At 52.5% G+C, this 18948-nt stretch overlaps 1 protein-coding gene across 1 annotated transcript in view; it reads right to left on the bottom strand.

Moving 5' to 3' along the window:
- Nucleotides 1-18948, bottom strand: part of Klhl29 (kelch like family member 29) — a 282372-nt gene that overhangs the window by 18392 nt on the left and 245032 nt on the right. The window contains exon 6 of the mRNA XM_046441335.2: nucleotides 3309-3447. Within this exon, the coding sequence (XP_046297291.1) occupies nucleotides 3309-3447 (139 nt within the window). The remainder of the gene's footprint in view (nucleotides 1-3308; nucleotides 3448-18948) is intronic.

Here is an 18948-nt window from a genome sequence, read left to right as displayed (position 1 = left end):
ATCTCTCCTCTTGGAGGGTCCCCAGCCTCCACCCTCACTGGGACCTCACCCTAGTCTGTGGGGACCTGTCTAGAAGGAGGGTTCTGTCTTCCTTGGGGAGGTCATGTGGCTAGTTTACAAGTGTTTGGAACACACGCACGCAGGCAGGCAGGCACGCAGTCTGCATTCCTTCTTCCTGAGTCCCTGTTGGCAGGGTCAGCCCGGGGATTTCGCTTTCCTTCTTCTCAGACTTTGCAGCTATGTTCTTGCTCTCTGGAGTAGCAAGTGGCTGATGAGAGCTTTGGCATCAGACCTCAGTTTGAAGTACAGATCGACTGGTAACTTAACTCTGTCCTCAATCTCCTTATCTGTAAAGTGGGGATTCTGATAGTCCTGGTTCCTTAGGGTGGCCTCTCTACAGGGCTCCCTTGTCAGAGGAGGGAGACAAAGGGAGGGGAGGTGCTATGGCCTCACTGTGGGCATGGACAGGTGAGGAGAAGCCTGGGCAGGGTGGGAGGCCCGGGACAGCAGAGTTGTGGGGATCACCTGCCCTGTCAGTGCTCACCAGGGCAGGCCAGCATGACCCCCAAAGATAAGCCCCAAGGGCTGGGGTTGTGGCTCAGTGGGAGAGTGCTCGCCTAGCACATGCAAGGCCCCGGGTTCGATCTTCAGCACCACATAAACATAAATAAATAAAATAAAGGTACTGTGTCCAGCTACAACTAAAAAATAAATATTAAAAAATTCTCTCTCTCTCTGTTAAAAAAAATCAATATTAAAAAAAAGATAAGCCCCAGGACACTGTGTCCCACAGAGTGTCCCTACTCCTTCCCCTCTCAAGAACATAGCTCCCTGAGAGGGGACCCCTGGTACAGTGCCAAGGACAGAGCTAACGCCCCGCAAGGCTATTCCAAGCACAAAGGGGACTAAAGCAACAAGGTGACATCAGCTGCTCTGACCACAGACAACGTAACGTTGCCATGACTTTATGAGGCTCTGGAAGGAAATGGGCTTCCAGGGAAGATTCCGCTTCCCTGCCTCAGGAGGCTGTTGTTGGCCAGCTATCATTGGCCCAGGCCAGACAAGGGTCAAGTTTAGAATGGCCACACACTAACACCAAGAGCCTCAGCCTCAGGGCTAGATTCAGCCTCCCCTCTGAGTGACGGGACCTGTGTGCTGAGCCCTACTCTCCAGCCCTGGGCCCTGTCTGGGTTCGGATCCATCCATCTGGTCATCTCCCATGCCCCTCAGTTGGACCACTCAGGTGGTCTCCTGGCTGCTGAAGCTGCACCTACCGGGTGCTCAGTTGGTCACCTTCCCCAGCTCAGCTCTGACTCTGGTCTGTGGACCTGCCCTCGTTCCTCTGATGCCCCTGACACTTCGCCCTCTCATGTCCAGAAACTTATGCCTGGGAAGCCTCTCCAGGCTGGCCTGCCCACCTCATGACTGTCACCCTAGGGTCAGACTTGGACATCACTTGGCCAACTTCTTTGTTTACAGATGAGAAAGGCTGCAGCCCGAGAGGACATGACTAGCCTGAGGTCATGGGACAATGGCAGAATCAAAGGTAGAACCCAGGTCTCCTAGCTCCCAAAGGGTGCCCTCTGTCCTCCAGTGGCCCGGAACACCTATCCTTTCCCTTTAGGGCTGCTGAGGTGTTCTGCTTCCAGGTGGGCATCCTGTCCCCACTGTCCCTGAGGGCTCCCACCTCAGACCCAGGCCAGGAGGTCAGAGCTAGCATGGGGTCAGGCCTGCCCACTCTAGCAACTTCTGGGGAGGCCATCTCCCCTGTCCCTAGCTCAGGCTCATCTCTGTTCCCACCGTCCTTATCTAGAAGGCTCTTTCTCTCCAAAAAGGTTCCCGCCTACCAGGGTCCTCTTCTCTTCTCTGCTGTGTGGCAGAAGCTGGCTTTAACGTGCGGTCTTTGAAGGAAGTGAAAGACACCCCATAACCAGCTCAGGGATGGTACCAGCCTGCCCGCTCTGCGCTCCCCAGCCCATGGAGCAAGGCCAAGGCCCCAGGATGCTCATCTGTGACCCAGAGACCAGATGAGCCAAGAGTGGCGCACAAAGACCTCCCTGGCCGGAAGAAGCCACTGGATGTGGCCCTTCACCCCAGACTCGTGCCTCTAGCTCTTGTGCTTGGACAGAGAGAACCCAAGAACTGGGGGCAGGAGACCGAGTTGCCCATGAGACAGGACGTCACAAAGAGCCTGCCCCTCCTGTGTGGCTGAGGGCCAGCGTGGCTGGACAGGCCTCGCATCCCGGGCAGCCCACCCGGATCTACGCCAAAGGACACAAGGGTTGGAAAGGAGATGCCAGCCAGTGTGCCGTCCTGAAACAAAACACAGTCGCTCTGGGGTTAGTTGGCAAGTCCAAGACAGCGTTGGGAAGCAAGCAGAGGTCTGTCCTCCCCCTCTGAGCACTGTCCCGGCTCAGCGTCCGCCCCGGAGAGGCTGCAAGGCAAAATGAGCAGCGGCATTAATCTGCTGATGGGTGAGAGAAACGTGGCGTGACGCTGGGCTGGCCCCGGCTGCTCTCCCTCGCCCAGGAGCTAGGAGGGGCCTGACTTCTTTGCAAGGGTATGAAGCAGACAAGTTTTTAAAAAATCAACATAATGAAAAAGAAACAAAAAACAAAAAAACAAAAAAGATGCTCACGCACCTGTGAAGACTCATCCAGGGAGAAATAGCCGGGAGGGGCCGGGGCCGGGCAAGGGAGGGCAGAGACTGAGAGACCGTGTTTAGGACACACCTGGTCTGTGCTCAGACAGCGCCGGTTTAGGCTCAGTGTGCAGGTAGCAAGACATTCGGCGTGGATGAGGCTTCCGCTATAGGTCTCTTCTCCCCTACTCGAGCTGGGCAAAAGCAGCCCCTTGGGCGCCTCATGCTCCCCTGTGGGGATGGTTTGGTCTGGTCGATGTGCTCTCCTGGCATTAAGTTTGCCATCGACAGCAGTGACGATGGATCTGAGGACCCTGAGCTCACCCAGTGGGAGGCAGTGTGTAATGGTCCTTTACATGGAGTCTATTGTCCTCCTAATCTCAGGGAGGGCTTGTGAGCCACTAGGAGCATGGGATCCTGGGGCAAGGAGGGGAGTTGTCTACTGCTGGCAGGCCCCTGGTGACCAGCAAGGCTGTGTGTGGGGGCTAGGGCAGTGGCTGCTCTGAGGCTGTGTGTGAGAGGACACTGGGAAGGAGGAGGAGAGATGGCTACTGGCTCTGTGACAGGGAGTCACGCTTCAGGAACCTGCAAGAGAGGGGAGGAGAAAAGCGACACAAAAGCGTCCTACAAAGGAACAGACCCGACCACAGCTGGAAGGAAGGCAAACCTTTGAATCAGGTCCTTGAAATACAAGCTGCAGGAAGCTAGAACATTTTGGTGGACTTCAAACTCTCTGCCTTCAACAACAATTTTCAGGTCTGTAAACGCTTTCGCTCTGCGTTGCTGGTTCAATTCCTTCAACATTTCTGCAGAACAGAGAAGACAGACAGGGCCACGTTCCCATTAAGAGTTTTTTTTTTTTTTAAATTTTTAATTTTTAAATTAAAATATTTTTTTCAAGAAGTAGAGAAACAGAAAATACTTGATATTGTTTCTTGGCAAGACTGGTTCAACACTGACAGTCAGAAGTCACGAACATATGCGTCAACAAGCAGCCACTGGGAGGGGCTACATAACCAAGGGAATAACAACTTTAAAAAGCAAAACAAAAACAAAAACCCCAAACAAAACAGAACAACAAACAAAAAGAAAAAGAAAAAAACAAACCAAATATGAGTAAAGAAAATCAACCCCAGAAATTGAGAGTTTGGGGGGAAAGATTCCCATACTGACGATTGGAAACATAGAAAATACATTATCACAGACGACTCCGTACTATTATTTAACTACGGAACAAGCTCTCCAAATGCCAATGGGTGCCGATGTCTTGGAGACCAAGTAAAGCATGGCATTGTGATGTAAGATGGGCTGGACATGGTTCAAAGGAAAAAAACCACAAAACCTGCAAAAACGGTTTCCCTTCTGTTAGACACTCACAGCTGTGGTGGAGGGTGAGCTTCCTGGGGAGGGATCCCCGAGCAAGCCAACGAGGGCCTGGCAGGCACCTCCGTCCAGTCACACTTAGAGGGACTCTTGGCGGAGGTGAGCAAGCAAGGGACAGGGGCTCTCTGCACCCCCCATTTTCTGGGCCAGCCTCTTAGGACTCCCGCTCTTGCTTGGGGGTTCAACGTTGGGAAGCTGGTTTGCAGCCCCTGCAGGTCCCAGGAAGTAGCCACCGGGTCTTCCCACCCAGGTGTACACCTACCTTTGCCTGGAATCTTGGCCACCTGGGGTTGGCACAGACAGAGCCCAGGCCATGGGCTCCAGACTTGGGGGGTGTTGGAAGCTTCTCCCAGACCCACCCAAGGCTTAGGAGGGAGAAGGAGGGAAGAGCCTGCTGGCTGCCCCATTTGGTTTATTTATTTTATACTTTCTCCTCTGCAAAAGTGAGGGCCTTCAGGTGACCCTCTCCCCACCTGCTTGCCACAGGACCCCTGAACAAAGCCTGACCTTGGCGTGGCTAACAGCTGCTTCAGAGGCCAGATCCTTGGGTCAGAACAACCTAGATGTCATTGTGCAAGCAAACAGGAGATGACGGCCTATGGAAGCCGAGCCCCACTCTACAAGTCCCCCTGCACACCCCCCAGCCTTCCAGGACAATGCTGAACCCTGTTTTGTACTCAAGAATCTCGCTCTGGTGCGCCTTGCTTCTGTTGCTGTTCACAGGGGCAAACATTGGCCACCTGTTGAGATTCCCCCTGGGCCCAGTCTGTCCCACATGCCATGAGCTCGCATGTCCCTGGATGAGCCCCTGGGCATCTCTGGGCCTCTGCTTTTACACCTGTGAAGTGGGGACTGAGGCTTCAGCTTCTACCTGCAGAGAGTGGTGAAAATCATGATGGAGCCGCTCCCAGGCTTTGGGCCTTGGCGGTCAGGCAGGCCGTCTTAGCAAGCACTCGCGCTAAGGAGGAAGGCCAAGGAAGCCGGGCCCCAGAGAACAAGCTGCACGCGGGGACTGAGGTAGTGAATGTGCTCTCGGAGTGCCCCAGGCAGTGCCAAACCTCAGACTCCGCCATTACAGGCTGACCACAGGGGCATGTGTGTGGGGAGGCCCTACTGGGGTCTCCACCTGGGGCATGCGTGGACCTGGAGCAGGGGGCAGATACTCCAGACAGAGGCCGGCAAGGTACAAAGTCAAGGACGTGTGGCATGTGGGACAGAGGCAGTGAACAGCTCGGGGAACAATGAGACACGCTACCGGATTGCCAGGTTCCAAGAACGTAATCCAGGTTAATCTTGGGGCCTGCGGGATCCACGGGGGTCTTGTGCAGGGGTCGTGGCGAGGTTAGATATGGGTGTCCAGTGATCCTACACAGCGGCAGGATGGGAGGCAGGAAGGCCCCACATGGTGACTTTGGCCTTAGAGCCAGACCTGAGGGCGAACTGGAACTCGGCCTCCAGCCCGCTGTGTGGCCTTGGGAAGGAGACACCCAGGGCCTTGGTTAACGAGATGGTGCTTGGTAGGTGGTTAGCAGCGTTCCTGGCTCACTGCGGGAGCTACGGGGAGCTCTTGTTGATGGTGATGACCGCCCAGCTCCAGGTGTGAAGGGGTGCAACAGTAACCGAAGGACAGAGAAGGGTGTTTGGGCCACGGTGCTGTGGGAGGGGACTGTGAGAGGAAGCATGGGACATCTAGGGAAGGAGGGAGGGAGTGGAGGCTGAGTCTAGTTGTGGGCCTGTGGGAGGAGGCGGAGAGGCAGGAGGAGGAGGCTAGAGGCTGGGCTATAGTTGAGGCCATGGGAACAGTGGTGTGAGCAGAGGCAGGACAGGGAAGGGACGGCTCAGGGAGGGCTCTGTTCATACATGTGGACTCCAAAAACAGCCCCCAATCAAATTAATTCCCAAACCATGAACCCCGTGTATGAGGGAAAGAATTCCAGGCTGGGATTCCAAAAACCTGGATCCTGGTTCTTGTTCTGGCCTCTTCACTAAGTGATTATGTGACCCTGGGCAAGTTGCCCGAGCTGGCTGGGCTCCTATCACTTTATGCACAAAGGGGAAGGGACTCTTGCTCTGTGGTCCCCTGGTCTTCATGCTGCAGTGAGGGACAGACATGGCCACATGTCTGCCGAATTAGGTGGTGCGTCGGGGGCCAGGCAAACCAACGGTGCACTTGGTGCTCCTGTTGCTGGACCCACATGTTCTGATATTTTCAAGATTTTCCCTTCGGGTCAAGGTCCCGGCAATGACTCTGTCCACAGCCCACCTGCTGCCCCAGAAATCCTGGGGCCAGAGTCAGGTGCCTGGAGATTCAGGTGCCACTGTCCTACTTGGGGGTGCTTTCTGTTTTCTCTGAGTCCCTTTCAGGAATCTGGATTTAATAGCTGGGGAAGATTATTCACTTCCAGAAGAATCTTTCAATTTATGAAAGCGCTCACCAGGGGATTCCTTCTCACAGCAGGCCCCGGCGCATTCAAAGTATCGATCAGTTGGTATGTGCCGCTGCTGCCTGCTGCGCCGGCCAGGAGGGGCCACGTCAGGCTGCGCTTGTCAGAGGGAACAGAACCCCCCTGCCCCCAGGAGGAAGCCTGGACCTGCTGGCCTCACATGCACTCTTAACCTCCCCGGTGCCTGGAGGAGAAACCCTCCAACAAGCAGGTCTTGGTGGGGGAGAGCTGGGTCTTCAAAGCAGTCTCCCTGCTCCTGCAGAAGTCAATGGCTCCAGAATTTGGAGGAGAGGACAGCCCAGAGACCCTTTGGCCTTCCTCAGGAGAAGGCTCAGTTGGGCACCATGAGTGATGGGTCTGACAGCTTGAGCTCACCTGGGGACCGTACCCTTGGCCTCAAGATCCCCGCCCCCATGACTGCCATCAGAGAATATTTTCTGGTCCCTTTGGCTTTGGGTGGGGATGTCCCTGCCGTGCCTGCAGGATCCCATGCCCTGGCCTTTCCCACGAAGTGGCTGCCTTGAGCCCTGCCACATAGTGGGGAGCTCTGTCCCTGCTGGACCACCTGTCAGGGAGCACTTGATTGACTGTCATGCTCTTGGACTGGAGTCTCTGCAATTATCTTAGAGGATGCTCCTGTTTCTACCTGTCCCTGCCAAGCCACCTCCACAGAACCTGGCCATCAGCTTCTGCTTACACGATCCCAGCAAGGCTGAGGGGGTTGGGGACAGCAAGGCACCTGTAAGGCCTCCTGCTACCCCAGATCCTCCTCACTTCTGGGGGCCCCTTTACTCCCCAGTGAAGCCTCCCTGTGTCCAGACAGGTGCCCTCACTGAGCCTCTGTTCCCCTGCACAGATCTTTCTTGGTCCTTTACTGCCAGGATTTTGCCCAGGCCTGTTTGACTCTTTCCTCCCCCCGCCTGCCCCCTACCTCCCCCCACTCTCCCATAGATTCCTGGGTTGCCTTCTATATAGCATGCTGTGTGTTGTGATTATTTATTTACATGCCTGCCTCTGGCACTAGACTGTGTTTTATTTATGTTTTTATCTGCATCACTCAGCTCAGGGACTGGCATATATAGAGCCCTTGTGGTCGATTGCAAAAATTCTTTGCAGTTTTCCCCATTAAGGGGTGGAGGTCATTTCCCCACCCTTTCAATCTTGGCTGGCCTTGTGATTTGCTTTGGACCATACAAGGTGGTAGAAATGACCTTGTGTGAGTGTGAGCCACGGCCTCAAGAAGCTTTGCTGGCTTTTGCTCAGTCTCTGAGGCCCCTGCCATCACCACCGTGTGAACGAACTGGGGACGGCCTGTTGGCTTAGAGCAGAGACGAGTCATCCCGGATGGGTCATTTAGACTAGCTACCCCCTGCCAACACCAGCCCAGCCTGACCCAGATCAGCCGAGCCCAGCCCAAATCACCAAACCAGAATCATCATTGAAATACCATGGTTATTATTTGAAGCCACTAAGTTTTAGAATTGTCTGTCATGTGACGAGAGCCTGATACAGAGGACTCGAATAAATGAAAGATTCAAGTGCTCCCAGAATTTTCCTGGTGTCAGTTTCTTCTTTGCTAGTTCGATTTCAGGCTAATTTTTTAAAAACTGTGTTAGAATGTCCTATCTTTACCATCTTAAAGTGTACAGTTCAGTGGTATTAAGTCCACTCACGCTGTTGTGCAGACAGACTTCTGGAACTCTTTTCATCTTTCCCAACTAAACATACGACTTCCCATTCCCTGCTCCCTCTAGCCCCTGGCCACCATTCTGTCTTGATGAGTTTGACGGCTCTGCATGCCTCCAACCTGGAATCATATAGCATTTATCCATATGTGACTGTCTTACTTTACTTAGGGGATTGTCCCTCAAGGTTCATGCATGTTGTAGCACACATCAGAGTTTCCTTTTCCAAAAGTCTGACTACTATTCCATTGTTTGCAGAGAGCACATTGTGTTATCCACTCACCCATGGATGGACACTTGGGTCCCTACCACTCTTTAGCTGTTGTGTGTGATGCTTCTGAGGCTAATTCTTTCACCTAGTTATGGGCATCTCTAGCCACCCCAGTTTCCAACCCCATTATAAGTGGTTGGTGTGAAATGGCTCTGTGGACCCAGAAGCAGGGGACATGAGAAGGACCAGGGACACCGAGGAGGGTCTTCCTGGGGTCAGATGCTTTGTTTAGAAGAGAACAAGGCCCCTGACAGAACCAAGACTGGAGATGAAGTTGCAGCCAAACTTCTGCATATTTTTCACCAAACGACACAAGTTATTTGTCAGAGACTAATGGGCTCGTTCCAGCTGGACTAGAAGGGCTGTTCGAGGTGGTAATAAAGAGGAAGAGATGTCAAATATTAAAAGGCAAAGAATTCCAGTGGCTTTGCAGCAGAGAAGTCCATTAAATCAGAGCCCTGAGAAAGGTTGTGTGGCCAAATAATTTTTTTCAGGGCTCAAGTAGGAATCCAGCGAGGTGATAAATGTTCCCAGTCCCATTGGTATTTATGACACATATTTGATAAAGGACCTGAAAAAATTATAAACTCAGAGCAGTTGGGAAATATACTGAGAAAGCCCAGCGAAGACTCTGTCATGAATTCCCAGAGGGTAATTCATCTAGGAGCAGAGGAGCCCGACATGGGCTGACATTGTGGGGACAAATGGGGGCTTTGCACAAACAGAGCCTCCTGCAGCAGATGCTCAGCATGGCCAGACCAATCCGGGAGCACTGGGAGTCTCATGGATCACTTCCCATGCTGAATGCTGCTCTCCTCCTCCTCCTCCCTCACTCCTGACTTGATCAGGTATGCATTTCTCCCCCAAGTTCTTCTACAAAGAAGAGTTGGCCTGAGAATTGACCTTGAGGGCCAGGTGGGTGCCAGCTTCCAGGTAAGACAGAATCAAACTGCCCGCAAGCTGAATGCTCAGCCTGCGCTGGAGGGATATCGTACCACCTTGGCCCTGATCCTGTTGCTGGGCTGGGTGATGTCAAAGATCCCGTGCAGGCAGACCCTCCTTTAGGGAAGGGAAACATGAAAGACTGACTTCTTGCTTGGACTTAGAGTGTTGATGAGGACACCTTCCGTTGTCCTGTTGTCCAGATGGAAACTCCTGCCATAACCTCTCACCAGTGTACCTCTTAAAGTTGTACAACACTGGGGGACAAGACCTGGTTCCTTAGCAGCAAAATGTGGCAACAAAAGTCATCTTTGCATCTACAGCCTCAACCCAGGGCTGTACACACTGGGTGCTCCATATGTGTTTTCTGGCTGGAACTGAAGTGTACCCTCCAGTTGGAGCATTCTTATGCCCTCTAAGATGACATAAAAGTCACTTGCATTTTTATCCTTAGAATTGTTTAAAACTTTCATAAGATGAACAGAAACCTCCCTTGATCTTTCCCTGGATTTGTGCTTGTGTCTCTTACGTTCAGAGATTGACCACAGACAGCTGCCAGCTTGGGCTTGGGGAAAGCAGGACTGGGAAGCCTAAACCTAGTTGTAGAGTCTCCACAGTCCCCCTGTGACCTCCAGAGCCCTTTCCTCCTCTAGGGTCCACCCAGTCAAGGAAGGTCTTGATCCCTTATTTCTGAACTCTTCACTATGGCTCATGAAGCCACTCCACCCCCTCCCCCCACTCCTGTGTTGAGAGTTGAGCCCAGGGTGTCCTACATGGTAGGCAAACACTGTACCACTGAGCTACAACCCTGCCCAGTGACCTGTTTTTCCCTTTGTGTGTAGCTTCATCTTCTCTTCACATCCCCATTCTCTAACTTCATGCCCAGTATATCCTGTTCCTCTGCTTTGCTTCTCTCTTCCTGCCCTTTTGTCAAAATCTTCCCCTCCACTTGTTTCTTAGGCCCCATCCATCCCTCTGTCTGCCTGTCTCCTCTCTGCGCTGTGAGCCCCTGGAGGGCTTGCCTCTCCTGGCCTCTGGAGCCTCTGGCATCACATCTTGTACAAAAAGTTCCTCTCTGATTGGAATTCAGGGTGGGTTGCAGACCCCATGCAGAGGTGTGAGAGATGGTGAGAACATCTTCCCCTAAACAAGATCCAACTGAACGATTTGAAATGTCATAGTTGTATGGAGTCAGATGGGCAGAATGTAAAAGTCAAGCCCCTTTGGACTTCAGGAGACATCTGTGCTAATCACAGCAGTGATAATCCCACAATTGAAGGACAATCTACAGTTGTTAATGCATTGTCACATTCATTTTTTAGGTCTGTTTTGAGGAGAGATTTAATTATTCTGTTCAGCTCCAATAGCTTTGAAGAGCCCTAAATGGCTTTGGTGACCACTTCAGCAGTCACTGAGCACAGGTTCAGCACAGAGTCCTCAGGGGGTCTCTGTGGAACAGGGACCTTCACACCTGGTGGCCAGAGAAAGTCAGTCCTCTCAGCGCTCCAGGTTCTGAAGGTGCCTAGGTGGCAGGATCTTCTAAACACCAGCCAATACTAGTCACATTCATTGACAGACCTTGCCGAGAGGGTAGGAGTCAAAGGCAATGCCTCTTGGTCTTTGAATAGAAATGGGGGTGATGGGGGCAGAGTCAGGACCCTTGCACCAGCCCTAAGAGCCAGAGGGTGGTCAGGGTGGGGCAAACCCCTTGGCTGAGTAGGGAAGGCCATGGGGCAAACTCTGAGGCTGCAGTTGGAGCAAGTGCCCTGACCAGAGCATCAATTGGTCCTTCCTGTGACCAGTGAAGAAGCTTCCATTTAATTCTTTCCCCCATTTGGAGGATGAAGCCTGTAGTGGTGTAGTTATAATACTCTGAGCAGAAGAGGATACAAATATCATGGGGAGGGAGCTCTGGGCTGAGAGATCTCAGGAGAAGGATAGACCTTGGAAGAATTTGGTGATAAATGAGGTCAAGGCCCTTTGGACTTGTGAAGGCTCTGCAGAGAGCTGGGACTCTGGAGTAACCTTCTGGAGAAGGGACCAGCATGTGCAGTGAATTAAACTGCTTGGCAAGTCAAATCAGGGTTCTGAAGAACTCCACGGGGACTGGAAGGCTGCAGGTGGGGTTTGGAAGCACCATGTGGGGATGAGGTCCATGGGATGGGGGCAGCCAGAGTGTCAGGCATTTAGGAGGGAGGGTGGCCCCATAGTCCCTCTGTGAGGCAGGTGACCCCACCAGGGGCTAGAACTTGGTACCAGGGGGGTATCTTGAGGGGCCTTGATCCTAATAACTACTGGAAGATGAGACCCTGATCTGGCCCCAGGGACTAAACTGAACCAAATCTGGGGTGGGGTGAGGGTGGGAGCACCATCTTCTAGAAGACACTGTGTTCTGCCTACAGCAAGTATATTCAGGGACACTGCTTTCTCATGGGAGGGTGGGCTCTTGGGAGGTGAGGATAGTTGTTGGCTGGAGGAGCTGGAGTCAAGGAGCCAGGAGATAGTTGGGGCCAGACAAGGGAGCCACATTCAGCACCCTGGAGAGCTCCAAGTCCCCAGGAAGTAGGGAGAGCACTACAGAGGTTAGGGGGTGCCGTGGAGCAGTTGACCAAGTCTATTCAGTGGCAGATTGTGGGAACTTCAGGTGATCTCATCTTCTCTATGCTGGGCACTTGGTGCATTCTGGGAATGTGTTCCCAGGATGGGGGAGCTGGCAATTTAATGAGAGACAGTTGTCAGGACAACTCAGAGACGAGGTGGGAGGAAGTTCTGTCAGGGGTGGAGGGGGAACTGGCAGGAGAGAGACACCAGCAGAAGGGGAAAGCTACGGGTCTCCTCCGCCTGCCTTAGCAAAAGCCATTATTTCCCAAGAATTCTGAGAACCACAGTCCCAGCAAATAAATCAATAGTTTTAAAGGATTTGCAAGAATTAGTGAACTGGAGCTGGGAGTAAAATCAATTCAGTTACCCAGGTAAAGAGGGAAATGAAGCGGAAATCCCAGACACTGGGGGCTAATATCAGCTCAGAACACTTTGAATCCCACTGAGGGGGAATTTGTGGCCTGGGAGGATGCGGGGTGAGGAGGTAGGGGAGGAGAGCGTGTGTGTGTACATCTGTGTGTGTATGTTTCTCTGCCCACCTTGTGCCCTCCATAGTCTACTCAAAGAACATTTGTCCCTATTCTCTGACCCAGCCTTCCTGACTGGGTCTGGCTTGGGCATCACACCTGCCTCCTGCTATTTCAGAGGAGGTGAAAGCCTGGGAGTAATTTCTGGGTTTTCATACAACCAGTAACCTTTTATTATCATACAAGTAATCTCCATAATCATTATAGGAAAAGTAGAAAAATCCTACAAAGCACACAAAAAAGAGAAAGTGGATTGTGTCCTTTGGTACTCAGTTTCCAGCCCTGCACAGTGTGGGGGTTCAAGGTTCTGTGCAGGCCCAGGGGGAAACCATGGCTACTGGGGAGAAGCCAACCCCTCATCCTGCTGGGGTGGACCACTGCTTTGGTGCCCCTGTGAACAAGGCATGGTGCCCCACACACCTACTCTGCCTATCATATGGGCATGTGTGGTGCCCCAGCCTATGAGGAAGCACCCCAAAATTGGTCTAGGAAGGATTGACAGGTGGGCTCTACTGGCAGGACCCCACTCTCTCCTTCATATTATACCTCCTGAAATCCAGCTTCCTGTGCCAATACTTTCTTCCATGTGTGTGTTCTTTGCCTGCAAAATTCTATTTTCTGATGTGTGGAAACATCTTTTGTCACAGCCTTCATCTCCAGAGCCCCGGTGCAGCCACTGGTGCACACCAGGAGTGGTCCAGGGTGCAGCCATGGACACTGTGGCTCCAAATGATGATCTACGATCAGAGACCCTCAGGTCCAGGTAGGGAGGGCTGTTTGGGCACACGGGCCTGCACTCTGTGACCTTCTAGATTGATTTCCCTGTCATGGGACCTTTCATGCTGCCCCTGTTATCTCAGCTGAGCTCCTGGATTTAATGATACCCCTCTCTGCCTGGGTCACTTCCCTACAGGTATTTAGCTTGACAGTCTGTTTTTCCTGGTAAGCTGAATGCTATGGTTTGTATATGAGATATTCCCCAATAAGCTCATGTGAGAGACAATGTAGGAATGTTCAGAGGTGAAATGATTAGATCATGCTAGATTCTGAGAGCTGTAAACGAATCAGTGGATTAATCCATTTGGTGGATTAATAATTTGAATGGAATATTAGGTGGTAACTGTAGGAAGGTGGAATGTGAATGAAAGAAACTTAAATAATGTCTTTGGGGATTGTATCTTGTCCCTGGGCCCCTCCCTTTCTCTCTACTTTCTGGCTGAGGTGAACTACTCTTTACCATGTCCTTCTGCCATGTTGTTCTGACTCTCTTCAGACCCAAAGCAATTGAGTAGGCTGACCATGGACTGGGCCTCTGAAACTGTAAGCCCCAAATAAATTTTCCTCCTCTAAATTGTTCTTGTCAGGTATTTTGGTCATAGCCACCAGGAACTAATTTACACAAGGAATCTACCAGACCCTATTATAAATGCCCAGTTCTACTTTTATAAACACGTTGGGTGTAGTGATCCAATAGTTGCTGTGCTTTGCTGGTGGGGCCAGGCCTGTGTTTGACCGTGCGCCTGGTTCTGGGGGCCTCTGCTTGGGGTGGACTGAACACATGGGGAAGCTTCACTGGTCACTGGTCCCTGGGCCCAAAGCTGGCTGGGGTGGGCACATTGTGGTGGGGACCACTCCCTGCTTAGACACATATGCTGGAAAGCTGAGCCGCAGCTTGCTGGGCCAATCTGTGTCTAGCATGGGTCACAGTGACCATAGGTGACAGATAGGTAGTGAAGGCATCAACACTTAGAGAGCACCACAGTATGCTGGGTTCTGCATTAGTGGGGAGACATAAGTGTCCTCACAGCTTGAATCCTTGCCCTCATACAGTTTTCTTGTCATTACGGAAAGGAGTACACACACTGGAGCATGGTCACAAGAGTGTTGGAACTAGTAAGACCTCTCCATGGCCACTCCCACAGCGTGGAATTCCTTCTTCAGAAAATACCTATCTAGCCGGGTGTGGTGGCACGGGCCTGTCATCTCAGTGGCTAGGGAGGCTGAGGTAGGAAGATCAAGAGTTCAAAGTCAGCCTCAGCAAAAGTGAGGCACTAAGCGACTCAGTGAAACCCTGTCTCTAAATAAAATGCAACATAGGGCTGGGGATGTGGGTCAGTGGTCAAGTGCCCTGAGTTTAATCCTTGGTACCCCTCCCCAAAATACCTATCCATTCTACAAGATCAGAGCCACCGTCTGTCACTGAGCATGAACCACTACCCTTGGCTTACCACTCTTCCAAGCCCACTTCCTAATCTCCACATCAGAAGTTGCTCAAGGGCAGGGACCCCCACACCAAGCACCAGGTGAGGCAGAGAAATGTCTGCTTAGTGAGTGAACAACTCTGACCAAAAAGGAAAGAGCCAGGACTTCTTCTGGCCCTGGGGGCCTTGAGGCACTACAGCTATGTGGGGGCTCCTGACCAGCTGCGTCCACAGTCCTCTGTGGCACACAGAAATTCACAGAAGGTTCTCTCACACTGTAGTCACAGCACCCGACCGAGGCCCCGAGATGGGTCAGATACTGCTTGGCCTGACCTGGAGTGTCCCTGCCAGCTTCAGTTAGGGCCCTCCTGCCAACGCTGCCTTGGTGGTGAATAGTAGTGTATGTGTTGTATCAAAGCTCTTTATTGGAAAGGAAGCCATTTCCAGGCTCCCTAGAGATTCTACAGCTCTACTGTGAGGTCCAGACTGGTTCCTTCTCGGGGCAAATGCTGCTTTTGGTGGGTGGAAGTGAGTGGAATGTGCTGAGGGAATGGGGCAGGCCCACTGGTCCAGGTGAGTGGAGATTACAACCAGACTATGGGGCAGGATTTTCCAGGCCTGAGGGTTTGGGAGCATCTGCAAACCAGGCTATCAGGCTGGCCATGGTCCTAGATATGAGCCCACCTGCCCCAGCAAAGGTGGATCCAGGTGAGAAGTGAACTCAGCCACCTTAGCTGACACTGAAGCTGCCCTCTAAATTCCCATCTGCTCCCCTCTGCCTCCTGGTGCTTCTGAAACCCACACTACCCTCCCTCCTGAACTTGTGCAGTCAGGTGATGGCCCAGGTGTCCCATTACTAAATCTGCAGCACAGCCCTGGGCAGCACCCTGCAATGGGGGCATCTACCCAGCAGGAGACCAAGGCCTTCTGTTTTCCTTCTGTTTCTGTGGTGCTGGGGAAGGGGAGAGCTCTTAAAAGCAGGGCCCATATCGGACTGTCCTCAGGGCCTGGCATAGCTCTGGCCTCAAACAAGTTTCAGGTAAAGTTGGAACGAGTGACCCAGGGAGGAGAGACATGCTACTGGGTTGCAGAAGGGTGCTGTGCAGTGGAAGGCACTGAGCTGGGTCTCCGGTGGGTGAATCTGGGCCATGGGTCATGAAGGAAGAGCTGTCCCAAGCAAAGACAGAAGGAAGAAAAGCACACAGTTTGGGGAAGCTGGCTGGGCGGTGATGATAGGTGACAGATCGGCGGTGAAGGCACCAAACAGTGAGAAAACCACCTTGAAGTACTTTAGTCATTTCCAGAAATCCAGCATCCCTCTTCCCCCAGGCAGCGCCTACCAGGGAGAGAAGAAGCTAAGCCTTCAGACCCTGTGCTTGGCTCTGTTGGCCTGGAGAGGGAAACACAGGGAGGCTGGCAGGGCTGGGTGGGCTTGCTCCAGAATCCCAGGTCTCCCAGTTGCAGGCACACACTTCCTGTGCACCTAGGCAGTGATGGACTCACCAGCCTGATAGTCACCTTGAAGGAGAACAGACAGAGCAGTCCCTGGCTCTCAGCTTTCTTGGGGCTGATTGGAGCCTGAGGCTTAGTTCAGAGCAGCTAGGTGGCAGGGCCAGAAGGAGCAGCCAGGACTCTGGATCCTCAGGTCTTTAGAGGAGGACATTGCAGTGGCAGTGATGATGCAGAAGGGCAAGGTGCCCGTTTGAGAGCCCACTGTGTGCTAGTTGGAATCAGCACTTCACACCCCTCAATGCATGTATGTTTTCAAGTGTTTGTGCACATGAAGGCTTGGAAAGGTGGCGTGAGGTGCTTGGTGCCACTGGCAGGAATCCGAGGCTGGTCTGATCTGACATAGGCCTGAGCTAGGGCATTGCTTCTCAATCTTGGCCTGTGCGTTTAATCCCCCTGGAAGCTTTTAAAAAATGCTGATGCCCAGGCTTCATCCCCAGAGGCTCTGATTCGACAGTATGAGGGGTGGCAGGGATCCAGACACCAGGATTTCTAAAGGCTCCCAGGAGATTTTAATGTGTAGCAAAGTTTGAAAACCTCTGGCCTCCAGTCTCTGTACTGCTGTTGTTTTTGCCTTTTTGTTCTCACTCTTGAAGTGTCCAGATCTGCACTCAGAGCGCAAGGACATTTACCGAAAAAAATAAAATAAAATTAAGGAACGACAGCTCCGAGAGCCAGCAATTTATGCAAATGAATGCAAATAAATACACACTTCCATACATATGTTTATGCAAATATTCTCATGGTCCTTGCAAATCACTCACTTGCCTGCAAGCAGCCACCTACGATTTCTTGGTGAGAACCCCAGGCAGGGTGCCTGGGTTAATGACAGGTGGTATCATGACCTCCCAGAACAACATCTCTATTAGCAAACTTATCCCAGAAGTCCCCCAGGTGACCTCACTAAGCCTGGCTCTGCCCACTGTAGCCCTCCTCCCCCCATGCACTCAGGCCTCAGGGCTTTCTCCCGGCCACAGGCCAGGAGGGGTCAGAGCAGCTGCCCAGTGGGTACTCCAATGCCACCAGCATTGAGAGCAGGGAGAGGGGCTGTGGCAGGTGCCTGAAAGCTGCTGAGGGGACAGTTATGATCACCAAGGGCTTTTAGCCCTGTGCCAGTCTGGGTGGGCTGGCACGTAGCTGGACACTTGTTCTGCTTAGACAGGGTGCCCCACACACGCTGTCTGCCTGACCATAGCCTGCAGCTCATTTACCTAATCAGAACACAGTGGAATTCAGAAGAAAGCTTGCCTAGATCAGAGACTGGCACTCCCATGTCTCTGCCACGGTTTGTGGATCCCAGGCCTTGCTGAGCAGCCACAGTCTCCTCCACTCCCGGACGCCCGTGCTGTGTTGCTCAAGGGTAAGTAAGCCAGTTCTGCAGCTGGCTGCTCCATGCTCTGCTCCTGGGAAAGCCGGGAGCTTCTCCCTTCCTGAGGACTCCCCTCACTGTGCCCTTCCTGAGGTTGGCACACTCCCCCAGGTGTTGTGGGGGGTGGAGGGAGCTTGCTAGGGGGAGAGCTGGTTGGGAAGTGACTCCAGGTGGTTGGGAAGATCCACCTGAGAACTGTGCTCAGAGTTGTGGGGAAGCTCAACCTGTCTCAGCCCTGGAAGAATCGGTATTTCTTAATAGTTGCTGCTTCTGGAAGGGAGACACCATAACCCTTTGAGATGCTGCAGGGTGCTGGAATGAGAGGGCAGGGTCTGGTTTGTTCTGCCCAGTAGGTGTCAATGCGTTTTTTTTTGACTAATGGAAGGACTGAGTGTTTCCTCCATATTACCCACGCCTCACTATTTCCCCAATTATCCTGTGACTTTGTTCAACCTAGAGTGGGAGAGGCCTGTATTCACCAGGCACTCGTCTTCGGGAGGGCAAGGGTAGACAGTGTCCCCACTGGACCCCAAATGCAGCCCATATTGAGAAAAAGCAAATTCACTAAGCATCGCTCTCACTCTTGGCCGTGCTGGGGATGGGAAGGGGGCAGAGGGCTTTCAACCCTTTCAGGCCACCATGGAAATTCAGTGCCAGTGTCTCAGTTGGGTACCAGAATTCAGTTCAGGTGTGATTCTGACTCAGCAAAGACCTGTTACAGTAACCTCTCAAGCACAAAAGTCTCTGAGTCCCTGGTGACAACCCACCCATCCAAGCCCTAACACACGCTGGGGTTCCAGGCCCACAGAGAGAAAGAAGTCTACCACGTAGTTCTGGGAGACAGGGCTCAGCCTCACTGCCCTCACAGGCCACTCTCAGTCCCAGTTTGCCCAACTTTCCAAGAAGACAAAGAGTTTTCACATCCAGGAAGTCCCCCTCCCCCACAGGACCGGCTGGCTCCAGAACTCCAGAACAGATGCTCCAGAATCACTGCCTAGGTTTCAGTGAGGCCCGAGGCCTGGGAGAGCACCATCTCCCTCCTGCCTGCTTCTCCCTTGCTGGCTTGAATACAATTTTAAAGGGCAATGTATTCTTTAATTATTTCAGGCTGACCCTTCACCTCCTCAGCTTCCTGAGCTGTCTGGGAGATTCCCTGTGTTCTAGTCTTTCAGCTGTGTGGGATGAGGGTCAAGGAGATAAAAGCAGCTCTTTGGGAAGAGAAGAGTGGCATCCTTAGCCCCAGAGCCTCCAGGCTGATTGGCTGTGGGCCCTGATAATGCGGTCTGTCCCATGGCAGGTTACTGGTTTGAGGGAGCAGCTCTCATACTGACCACAGGGCAGGCCAGCTGTGGGCATGCTCAGTGCTTCCCTCTCC

Source organism: Marmota monax, unplaced genomic scaffold, assembly GCF_021218885.2.
Source record: "Marmota monax isolate L192 unplaced genomic scaffold, Marmota_monax_Labrador192_F-V1.1 WCK01_AAM20220418_F8-fsc00010, whole genome shotgun sequence".
NCBI classification, from domain to species: domain Eukaryota; kingdom Metazoa; phylum Chordata; class Mammalia; order Rodentia; family Sciuridae; genus Marmota; species Marmota monax.
Note: the sequence above shows the minus strand (reverse complement) of the source record. Positions and strands in the feature narration are given on the sequence as shown.